Genomic DNA, 12,407 nt, shown 5'->3' on the forward strand with positions numbered 1-12,407 from the left:
TAGATAGTGAATTTTTTTTTTGTGCCCCTGCTTTATTTTTTCCCCCCCCCCCCATAATCTCATTAACCAGTCCAGGGTAGCCAGGGTAGGAGGGCAGTAACTGAAAATAAGCAATCTGAATCCTCTCTCCAGAACTTAACATTTGCATTTATTTTTATATAGCAAAAATGAAAAGCTCACAGCTTCAATATTTGAAAACAATATTCAGCAGCACAGGCCTTGAGTTTGCAGCCAGTTACATAAACAAGTAGTAATTCCTGAGAAAGCTTCGATAAGATGCCACGTAACCGTGTACAATGTAATTTCCATTTAAATATAACACATGGGAAAAGCTTTTCTACAAATGTGATGCTTAATCATGGAATAGGTATGTTCCCACTGCCGTGGTCCCTGCTTCCAGCCATTTATTTGATCACAGCCATCATTTCAGCAAGCTGAATGTTTTTTGGCTTGTATGTGCAAACAGCTACAGTTGTTTCAAGAGCAACGTTGGCTGCTGCCAGTCTCCAAGCGAGAAAACAAGAGCTTTTACAACACAGAGTTTGCACAGCAGTAAATTGGAGTTCACAGAGATGCTGTTCTCATAGTACTAGACAGAAGCTGGGAAAGAAAATCTCATCTCTCTCATTCGGGGGGATACCACGGCATGTTTTTAAACATGTTTTCAAACACGGCATTGGCAAAACGACACTATAAAACTTGCAGTCTACAGACCATTTCTGAAGGATTCGTGAAGGATAATTAAGGGGAGCGAGTTCATCGACAGCCTTTTAGTGCCACCAAGTTACGAAACCCTCAGAACACGTTACTGCTAATCCCACTGCAAGTGACTCCCAAGTATCCTCCTTCCTTGTGACGCCTCGTGATTAAAAAGAAAAAAAAAATAGCAGAAAACTACATCACATGGATTTCGCTGTTCACCAGAATCTGGCACCTCCCTGATGGATTAATTTTTAAAAAAGCGGTAGGTCAGCAAGTAACTCCATCCCCCCTTTCTTGTAAATCCCTATAAAACTGAAGCAGCACCTCCCCTGAACTTTACTGGAGCAAAAACCTCGGTGAGCGACGGAGATAGCACGCAAGCCAGCTGTTGACGCAGCAAGATAATGATTATCCTCTTGGATTTTTCATGATGAGACCGCGCTTGGCAGCCAGCCAAGGAGCAGCTGAGGAGACCATTTGGACAGTTTGGTTGTCACGCTGAAAAAAAAGCAACAACCCGAGGTCCAACACTCAGTTCTCTCCCAAGCAACGCGCGATTTTGGGGAAAAGAACAGGTCGGTTAGTAAATGTGAATGGAATTCTGCTTCTATGCCATCTCTGCAAAGCATCCTTAGGATTTTGTGACTACCTGCTCTCCTCCTCATCTTCACAGCAGGAGGGAAGTATTTTGAGACAGGTTCAGAGAAGCACCTCCCAAGATGAAGAGCACACAAGGTCCCTCACAAACCAAAGCGCTTCCATGGGAAGCGACACGCTGACTGGCAAGGAAGACCTTGAACTGAACAAGGGCGAAACATGTGAAGAAGACAACCAACGTGGGACATTCAGATGGCTTGTCTGAGTTGGCTACTGGCCATGTTGGGCTGGCTTTAGTGTTTTAATTTGATTACTGGTTTTCTGACACCATCGTGTTTCAAACCAGGATTTCCCAGCCTGGGCCGTGTCGCCTCTGTCCGTGGTCCTTACCCAGGAAACCTCCCATCTCCCAGCACTTCTGGAACGAGCACCCATCCCAGCAAGGGGCCTGGGAAACCTCACTGGTAGATAAAAAAAATAGTCACAGTTTGCCCATAAGAACTACCTCACCCTTAAAAGGGGGCCACAAGACTGTCCAGGGGTTGTTCTCATTTACTTTGGAATTTACTGGATGCCAAGGCATATAAGCACAGGAAGGACACGGACCTGTTGGAATGGTCTAAGATGATCCGAGGGCTGGAGCGCCTCAACTACGAGGACAGGCTTAGAGAGCTGGGGTTGTTCAATGGAGCGCCTCCACTATGAGGACAAGCTGAGAGAGCTGGGATTGTTCAGCCTGGAGAAGAGTATGGGAGAAAAGAAGGCTCCAGGGAGACCTTAGAGCCCCTTCCAGTCCCTAAAGAGGATACAAGAAAGCTGGGGAGGGACTCTTGACAAGGGAGTGGAGCGATAGTGGGAATGGTTTTAAAGTGAAAGAGGGAGATTTAGATTAGATATTAGGGTGAATGGTTTTAAAGTGAAAGAGGGGAGATTTAGATTAGATATTAGGAAGAAATTCTTTACTGTGAGGGTGGTGAGACACTGGAACCCGTAGCCCAGAGAATCTGTGGCTGCCCCACCCCTGGAGGTGTTCAAGGCTGGATGGGGCTTGGAGCAACCTAGCCTTGTGGGAGGTGTCCCTGCCCATGGCAGGGGGGTTGGAACCAGATGATCTTTAAGGTCCCTTCCAACCTGAACCATTCTACGATGTTATCATCTTGACCCTCTTGCAGAAGGAAATTCTCCCTCTGACCAACAGCTCTGACACACCACCTGAGCCAGGGTGTGTCAAGATTATCCCAGGAACCTTGACCACCAGAGCTCCCTAGGTCCCTTAGGCCCTAAACGACTGCCCGTGATTAGCCATGGATTGTGCACTAAGACAGGCAAGGTGTCAGGACAGCCTTTTGAAGACATCTGACACTGGTGGCATCCCTAGAGCACTTGTATGCTTCAGAGATACACTCTGTCATACGCATGTTGGGTTTGCTTGGGATTTTTTTGTTGTTTGTTGTTTTTTTTTAAAGTAATTAAAAGTATACAACTGCTTAAAGGTCTTGTCCATCAACATACATATTTCTCCCTCTCCTCCAACCACATGTTCTTCAGCTGTACTACACTTCTATCATCTTGATCCTCTTGCAGAAGGAAATTCTCCCTCTGACCAACAGCTCTGACACACCACCTGAGCCAGGGTGTGTCAAGATTATCCCAGGAACCTTGACCACCAGCGTTCCCTAGGTCCCTTAGGCCCTAAACGACTGCCCGTGATTAGTCATGGATTGTGCACTAAGGAAGATGGGCAAGGTGTCAGGACAGCCTTTTGAAGACATCTGACACTGGTGGCATCCCTAGAGCACTTGTATGCTTCAGAGATACACTCTGTCATACACATGTTGGGTTTGCTTGGGATTTTTTTGTTGTTTGTTGTTTTTTTTTTTTAAAGTAATTAAAAGTATACAACTGCTTAAAGGGCTTGTCCATCAACATACATATTTCTCCCTCTCCTCCAACCACATGTTCTTCAGCTGTACTACACTTCTTCCTATTTCTACCACTACTGTCTTTCTTTGAATCCAACTCATTATCACAGTTGATATCTCTTTTCCTCAATCCCATTTTGTCTATTTTCTAGCTGAATTAACTAATTTCTTGCTTGTAGCAGCTATCATGCAGCAGAAAGACAACCTCCTACTGGCCTAACCTCACTGTGGTGCCCTCCTTTGACAGCAAAGAGCAAGCACCAGGTTTTTTGATGGAATGAGCTGCAGAAAGAACCCATGGTCACTGGTAAATGCATTCAGCAGACACAAAGAGCCACAAGGTTCGCCCATGTTCAAAGCAGATCAAGTCAGGAGACATTTCTAGTAGGCAAAGCTGTGTAAAAACCCATCTTTTAGAAATTATATCTTGCCCCACTCTGAACTTTTTTGAAAGTTCATTAAAAAGAAGCATGAAAAATGAAAAAAGTACACCTAAGCTTGCTGAAATTACTGTTCTTTACTCCCAATTAAAAATTTTAAGTGATGCTTATCACACAATATTCTCTCAAACACGTCACCTGTACAAGGAATTGGTTCCAGGATCATCATCAAACACACAACTAAGAGCAAAGAAACACTAAACAGCATAAATATCTCATCCAGAAGATTAGAACAGCAAAAGCAACGTATCATTACCATCATCTTCTAGCATTGCAACAACTCCCTATTACTGATATTCCTTAACTATCCATTTTACTACTTCTTTTTAAAATCCCACTAGTCTAACGGAAATTTTAAACAAATGCACAATTAAGTTCTTTTAGAAAGGGTAAAAATCAAAATAGCTCGACTAAGAATAGAACTGAATGCCACATGCGAGCCAGGAACAAAATGTAATCATGGGACTTTATAGGAACATTTAGGTCAGGCATCCTCAACTTGACTCATCACACACCGAGCGGCTTAAAGCTTCGCAGCAACCAGGCAGGGAATCACTTTGTTCCTACAGATCAAAAATGGTATATCACCACCCAACAGGAGCATAATAAAAGACTTGCTTTTCGGGGTGAAAATAGTCCTGTCAGCAGTTGCTGTTTGAATGTAACGAGCATTTTGTTCCCTTCCTGTTAAAATGCAAATAATCCTAGCATTTTCTTTCAAAAGCAAGGGAAACGTTCAAATCTGTTTGTTTACTTTCTACACACAGGAGAACAGTAAACTGAAAATCTACTCATGAATTATTTCCAATGAGTCATTTTCCTACAAAGTCTACTATTCACCACTTCAGGGCCCGTAGGAACGAGGAGGGGGGCTAAATATTACAGTCTCATTTGCTTCACCGAACGTTGCAATTAATGGACGTGTTGAGAAGCAGAGTCTGGGGTCTTCTCCAGCCACAGGCTTGGTTATCTTTAAATCTGAAGTAGCCACGGGTGTCAGGTTAAAGCCACATGTTTTAAAGCTTCTGGCTATAAAGAAATGCAGTTTTAAAAAAGCAAAATGACAGAATGCTAGCAATTTAATGGAAAAAAAAAAAAAATGGTAAAATGACAGAATGCTAGCAATTTCATGGAAAAAAAAAAAAGTCAATTCTTTAAAAGCTCTAAGGACAACGGTGCGTGGGTGTGTGTAGAGCAGCAGCAGGCAACATGCAGGCACCTTAATAAAGGAGACTGTCAACAATACAAGCTAGTTCTTTCCTGGAAGAACTCAAGAAAATAAAGGACTCCAGAAAATTAAGAGCTTGGGTACTCTTCCCCCTCACTGCCATAACTAAATTAATGAGCAAACAATAACTCACAACCATCAATAATTCACTTCAAGAGTTCAGCAAAATCACTTGCTAAAAATCAAGTCCGATCAAAATAAGGACGGGCAGCCTAAATTCGAGATAAATCAGCTTCCTGGGATTTTGGTAACCGAAGAAAAGAAAACAAGATTGGGACTAAATATGTGTAATATGAGAAATTTTCCTAACTTCTCTCCTACAATAGCACACGCCGCAATACAAGTTTCCACTTCTGAGCTGTATGCTCAAATATTTGCACCACAGGAAAGCGATGTGCTTATACATGCAGAAATCCTTTTTGGATAAAAAAAAAGAACATTCTTGATGTCATTTGAGGAGAAGAGGTATAAAATCAGTTCTTTCTGGTTGTGCTACAATGCCTTTTGGGTGTTTTTAAAGGTTTCTGGTATACAGAACTCTGCCTGGTGTATACAGCTCCAGCGGTATGAACCAAACAGGACTGAAGCCTCGCTCCCCCCCCTCCTGCCTTTTTTTCCTGCTCCCTTATAATTTAGCACAACAAGAACAGGACAACAGGTCTCATCTTTCTAGTCAGCTCCTGCCAGGCCAAATAACCTCTGCCTTTCTACTCCAATTCTATGGCTCTGAGCATCCTACCTGCCTTTCTGCATCTTAAACCAAGCAGATTATTTCTATTTTATGGCAACTTTCACTTGGTGAAAACTAGAAAAAAAAATAATAATAATGCTTTCTCCTTTCCTGGTTTAAAGAAAGTAATTTCTTCAGTCTTAAATGCTTTCTCCTTTGCTGGTTTAAAGAAAGTAATTTCTTCAGTCTTTTTTTTTTTCTTTCCTGTCTTTGCAGCAGTTTCAAAGGAGCATTTTTAGTTCTTATTTTGTTGCTTTTTTTTTTTTCTTTTGAGGTGCTATGTGGTTTCATGCATCAATTATTTGTATTGTGCTGAAGATGGTGAGTGTCAAATGACAGGAGGGACAAAAGAGCTGGCATAAATTTAACCTATATTCTGTGGAGTTTACTCGGGTACGTAGGGCTAGTTAAGGATGCCAACCTGATACCACAGAAGACTGGAGCTGGCCTTTCACCTACTTAACAATATATTTCTCACTTGTACCAACAGGAAGAAATTAATACATAGTTATGCTCTTACCCATCCCTGAATCTTTCTTAGTGCCATCCGATATGATATCCACGTGATCGCTGTCTACGTCGTAACTGAAGAAATCATTCAAATATGTCTTCGATCTCTGGCCACCAAATACATATAAGCAACGATTTTTCTAGAATGGAAAAAAACAAGTACATTTTTACCAAGCTCAGGGAAGTATGTTGACCAACTGTGACCATTAATAAAACCACGGATTATTCAAAGAGTAATAGCTATGTTTCTTCTGAGTTTAAAATAATGCCTTAACTACCATCAGGTCTACCAATCTTTATTTGGTAAATATCTTTTACTCTCAAACTCAATAAAAACTTGAGATGTCTTGACTGGGTTCTTGATCTTCTTGATTCTTGAGTTCATGATTTCTCCATTTCAACAGCTAAACCATTAAGGGCTCACAGCTCCTCCACCCCAAAAAAGCCTCTTACAAATGCAATTAAAGACTTCTTTTTCATGGTTTACATGAGACCGCAAACCTGGATCCAAGACAGAGTTTCAGCTCGAGAGTGACGAGGCAGATTTTACATAGTTACTACTGTAGCCTTGCCTGATCAAGCTCTAACTTCTAAACATTAAAACAGCAATTCATTTTTCAAGTTTAATATTAAAGAATTAACAGTCTCCACATCTAAAACTCATTAGATCATAACTTTGCTGTTAAAAAAAGCCACAAACAAACAGGAACAAAAGGCGGACTGTAAGAGAAACCATTCAGGTACCAGCACATTACTAAACTCAGAACAGGCAAGCAGCAAGCCAAAAATAACAGGTTTATTACTTCTTTCAAGCTTGCCAAGTGGAAAGTCCGTAAGAGGCAGATTATTTTTCTTTCAAATGGTTGAGAAAACAGCAGAGGCCTTAAACTTCCACGACCTGTGCTTACAGAAACCTGTGTTCTTACATTTACCACGGACACGTTGAAAAATCCTTTGGTACCTCTGCAGAATATCGTGTGGCAATATGTTTTCGACCAGATTTTGGAGAGCCACAAAAAACAAAAATGAAATTGAAAGCTCTGAAAGCACGGTATTCACAATAAAAATCCTGATCTTTCATTCAGAACAGAAAGAGAAATAAACTCAATAAATTGGTCAGTTTTAGTTTGGACTACCAGTAAACACTTGAATTAATATATTAATTTTATTAATTTTGGAACGGAAAGAGAAACAAACTCAATAAATTGGTCAGTTTTCAGTTCGGAGTATCAGTAAACGCTTGAATTAATATATTAATTTTATTAATTTTAATTCTCTTCCTCCCCACCCCCAAGTCAGAGTTTAATGTCAGCAAAACATCCCGCAGTTCCCATGTTCTGCACTTAAGCAAACGTGTGGTTGAGAAGCACAACTGGAAAGGCAATGGAAGTTTTATTATTTCTGTTAATACTAAATAAAGCGCTACACAGCCCTCCCCCTGCATCCCTCTGCCTTTCCATCAGTCTCCGGATGACGTGCCCGTAATGCCATCTGTGCCCAGCTGTTAACAGCTGCTCAAGACAAGCAGCAGCACAGCACGGAGGAATACGAGGCCTGTGCACCTCAAATCACACCCAGTAAGCCCCTGCATTAGCCAAGTTTACCATTCCAGTAGCCACACAGGGTATTTACTAGACCAGAAGGTTCTAAGATGCTCTACAAATTCTAAAAAAACCCTCTCTTTAGATCAAATTGTAATAGGGCCTCTCTATTTACCTTTATTTGATTAAAATCAAATAAAAGCAGGCTGAGGGAGCTGGGATTGTTCAGCCTGGAGAAGCGAAGGCTCCGGGGATACCTTATAGCGGCCTTTCAATACCTGAAGGGTGCCTATAGAAGAGCTGGAGAAGGACTCTTTGCCACGAGGTGTAATGATAGGACAAGGGGAAACGGTTTTAAATTGGAAGAAATAAGATTCAGGGTAGATCTCAGGAAGAAATTTTTTACTCTGAGGGTGGTGAGACACTGGAAGATGTTGCCCAGGGAAGCTGTGGCTGCCCCATCCCTGGAAGTGTTCAAGACCAGACTGGATGGGGCTTTGAGCAACCTGGTCTAGTGGGAGGTGTCCCTGCCCATGGCAGGGGGGTTGGAACTCGATGATGTTTGAGGTCCCTTCCAACCCAAACCATTCTATGATTCTATGAAAATCAACTATTGAAAATTCACCTTGTTTTTTACTTGAAATTTTATTCAGTTCATGTCATGAAAGCTCCAAGACTTGAATTAATACCACCTGCACTCACCAAAGAAGCATGAGAATGTCAGCGACCATAAAATAAAGTGAGACAACACACCACTTGGGAGATTAAAGAGCTTCAAACTTGCAAGAAAAAATTAAAACCAGATGTTCTCCTTTAAAGCCAGGCATCGTGAATCACAGCACGGTGCAGATACTTACAGAATGGAACAACATACAGTGTCCTATCCGGGACTGGATATCCTCGGGGCCAGCATTACAGGAATCCTCTCTCAAAAGTTTCCACGTCTGACACTGGCAGTCAAAAGCAAACAATCCACTGAACTGGGGTTCGCTGGCTCTGCTGTCATCAACACTCCCATTGCAGGTCAGAATTCTGCCTCCAAAGGTATAGATCATGTGTTTTTCAGAATCCATGCACATCTGAGAACGAGAGCAGCAGGTTGAAGCCAGCACATGACGACTCGAAAACGTTAAGGTTTAAGATTAAACATCCCTCCCCTGCAAAGCGATACCTGTAAGACACATCTCCTCAACCTCTAATGAGCAGAAAAGAATCAGTGTCTTCACCGTTGACAGGTATTAATCTCAGAAAATGGTCCTTTATTTAAAATGTGAGTCTAATTTTAACTTGGTTATTTAAGAAGAAAGAAAAAAAAAAAAAGAGGCTACATGCTCCTTTCATCACGTAAAAAAACCTGCCTCCAGCTGCTGATTTTAGCAGAAAACATTTCAGAGTTTTTCAAGATCCGTGGCCAATTCTGTCAGCGAGTTAACAGAATATCACCTCTAACAATGGCTATACAGGGGAAAAATTCAAAATTACCACTCAACCAACCCAAAAGCATTGTGCAATTTGTTACTTGGATTCCATCCCAAGCATATATTTATTGTTACTCCTATTACTTCATCATAAAGTAGGGCCATAACCTGGCCAAGGATTTTTGATGAGACTGCAGCAGAAATAGATTTATCCCTGAAGCCTGAATGCCTGTTATGGCACACAAGAGATGCACCACGGAACAAATCAAACAAACCTCCCTGGCTCCAGGTGATATTTCCAGACTCAGTGCAACGCAGAGCGTTGCAAAACACCGGGGGGAGAAAAAAAACAGTGAGATAGAGATGCTACTCAGCAAAGTCTACACCAAACACTTCTAGTGCAGCACATTTTTGTGAAGGTTAAACAAAAAGAGCTATCGCTGTAGGTGCTGAAGGAGAGAAGAGGAAGAGCTGCAGATTGATAAAGAATTCAGGGAGGACATTCTTTCCTAAGAGACAGCAGGGGGAAAAAGAAACAATATTTCAGAAGTAGGCAAGCAAGGTACCTGGAGTAGCCTTGCCAGCTGACTATTTACTTCTGCCTTTTCCCCAACACCTGGGAGCCTGGTATTCGTTATTAATAGAACAGAAAGACTGATTGGCTTTTGTTCTGCAGAAAACATGTATCTTAAATTTTCAGTGTCAGCAGAAACGCATATTGTGCTGGCAAACAGCAGCTTTGGTTACAAAACAGCTAGTACCAATAAAATCAGTTCTTGGGCTGCTTTAAAAATGAGTACTGATGTGCTGCTGCTTGGTCATGCTTTGTGAAAATCAATTAAGAACAAAATACCCTTTTTTCAAGTACACAAAAGCCATCAAACACAATTAAAAAAATATTCAGGTTGAACACATGGACAGGTGTGGCTTTTTAAAAAATCAGTAGCCACTCCTTTCAGGTGTTTCAATATCTACCAAGCAAGCACATGCTACAAATTTTAAGAGATAACCAAGTTTTGAAAGAATCCTGATCCTCTTGGCCTCATTTCAGCAGCTTGAGTATACTTTACTTCTGCAGGTACAAGACACAGCTTTGCAAGTTGTTGCCCAAATGCCCTCTGAGATCTGCAAACCTAGCTCAAACGAGACCGATTAAAACCAGATGAACTGTGCTTTGAGCTTCAACAAAATGTGTCTTAATCAAATGAATTGGTTTGCAAAGGTGTTTTTACGATTCTTCTGACTCGTTTGATAGCAGTATTCAGTGCCTTTAGACAACGCTGTTATTGGAATTTAATTGAGTGCAGATCACAGCCTCATCGCTGCTCTGTTACCTGGTAGAGAACTTCTAAATCACAGGAGGCTACAATCAAAAAATTGGTGAGCAAACATTGAGATCTTTAGCTGACCTGATGATCAAACACCAGCTTTGGACCTCCATCCGCCGCAGTGTCCTCACTCAGTAACATCCAGGTGTTTGTGTCGATGTCGTAGCGGTAGAAGTCACTTTTCAGGGATTTGCTGTTCCTCACGGAGGAATCCAGATAGCGCCCCAGCGTGTAGATCTGCCTTCGTTGGATGTCAATGCACATCTTGTGACAAGATCTGGCGCTAGGACCACTCTAATAAAGAAAACAACCACAAAAATAAAGAGAATAAAATATCTAATATTGCTCCGGGTAGAGTCATAGTCATAGAGTCATAGAGTCGCCCAGGCCGGAAGGGACCTCCAAAGGTCAGCAGTCAGCAGGGACACCCCCAACTAGACCAGGTTGCCCAGGGCCTCATCGAGCTTCATCTTGAATATCTCCAGGGATGGGGCCTCAACCACCTCCCTGGGCAACCTGTTCCAGTGGTTGGTAGGTCACCGCACACTCAACTAAGGGCAAAGAAGTACTACCAGCAACTGGAAATCATTTGAGAATTCAAGAAAATCTGCTTGTAATCAGGCAAATACAGGATTAATACACAAGTATCTATATAACATGACATCCCGTAACTTCTTCGTCCTTTAGAAAGGCACCAGCAAAAACCTTAACCCATTTTTCGCAAACTTATGACTTGAAGCTTTTTTGTAGGATTCCTTAGAAAACAGACTGTTTCCTCCAGAAGTGATTCTCAGCGGCGTGTGAAAGCTACTTGATCTTTTAAAATAACAGAAGTCGATGCAGATGAGAGGCAAATTAAGATGTCACAGCCTATAAATAACTACATAGGAAGAAGATTAAGAAGTGCTCTATTACAAGAGCCTCTGTTTTATTAATAGGCTGTTTTCCAACAGATCATAACCAGACGCTCCCACAAGCAATCACAGCCCATAATGGGGCTTTGAAGGTAACAAAAACACTCCCTGTCCTTCACAAATAGATACGGGGCCCTTCCAGCCTCTAACTATGGGAAGGTTTCCCACAGTGAGCAACTCTGCAGTGAGTTATGATCTTCGAGAGAAATACAGAGGGTCCCCGTCAAATTATGATGTGCTTGTCCATCTAGGAGTTAAATCATAGAGTAATTTATTCCCTGACATTATGAGGATGCTACGCAGAACTGGGCAGCATCCTTTCTGCTTCCCAAATCTAATTTTGAGAGCCTTCATAACGCTCTTCTTGAAGCATGAGAGATATTCCCATATCCAAAACACTAGAAATCAGGATGCCCAAAGTCCTGTTTGCAAAACGTCAGAAAAAAGAAAAAACTGGCATCATGCTACAGTTTATTCTACAGTTTATTCTACATTTTATTTGGCCTTATTTTGTATAATTTGGGTACTTTATAAATGAGTATGCCAGAACAAAGCTGGAGAGTCTGGAAACCAACATGAGAACTGATTAAGATTTCAAGTGCCGAAGAACGGTAAGAGGTACAGAAGACTGAAGTATGAAAGAGAGAAAAAAAAAATCTATTGAAAAATAAAGATTATCAAGAAGGCAAAGGATGTAGCAAAACACCATTTTTTGAAGAATTACAACTAAAGAAAAGTAGTCACGTCACACCAAGTAATCAGCAGCATATTTACTCCATGTGCTACCTAATACTGCCTTCTGGAAAAAAATAATCTTCCTAACTAGACCATTTCATGTAAAAATTTATACTGAAATCATTGCTGAAATTTAAAATACGCTGATGGAGTACACTTCATGGATTTGGAAAAAACATGAAAGGAAGCGTTACATCTTTGTAGTCAAAAGACTTTACTACTCATGCTACAGAACTCAATTTCTTGTTTAAACAACAGTTAGGGGAAACTGTTTACAGTAACTCAAATGGCAATCTGAAGAGGTGAAGTGAATTGTTCCTATTTTGTAAATATGAAACATTC

General features: G+C 41.3%; 1 protein-coding gene across 1 annotated transcript in view; it reads right to left on the reverse strand.

The window, feature by feature from the left end:
- Window positions 1-10,706, reverse strand: part of LOC106896094 (muskelin) — a 34,370-nt gene extending 23,664 nt beyond the window's left edge. Inside the window, exons 1-3 of the mRNA XM_014955822.1 lie at window positions 10,498-10,706; window positions 8,528-8,749; window positions 6,140-6,269 (exon numbers count right to left, since the gene is read on the reverse strand). Of these exons, the coding sequence (XP_014811308.1) occupies window positions 6,140-6,269; window positions 8,528-8,749; window positions 10,498-10,680 (535 nt within the window). The 5' untranslated portion in view covers window positions 10,681-10,706. The remainder of the gene's footprint in view (window positions 1-6,139; window positions 6,270-8,527; window positions 8,750-10,497) is intronic.
- Window positions 10,707-12,407: the final 1,701 nt, after the last annotated feature.

This window comes from Calidris pugnax, unplaced genomic scaffold (genome assembly GCF_001431845.1).
Source record: "Calidris pugnax isolate Ruff unplaced genomic scaffold, ASM143184v1 scaffold258, whole genome shotgun sequence".
Lineage (NCBI taxonomy): Eukaryota > Metazoa > Chordata > Aves > Charadriiformes > Scolopacidae > Calidris > Calidris pugnax.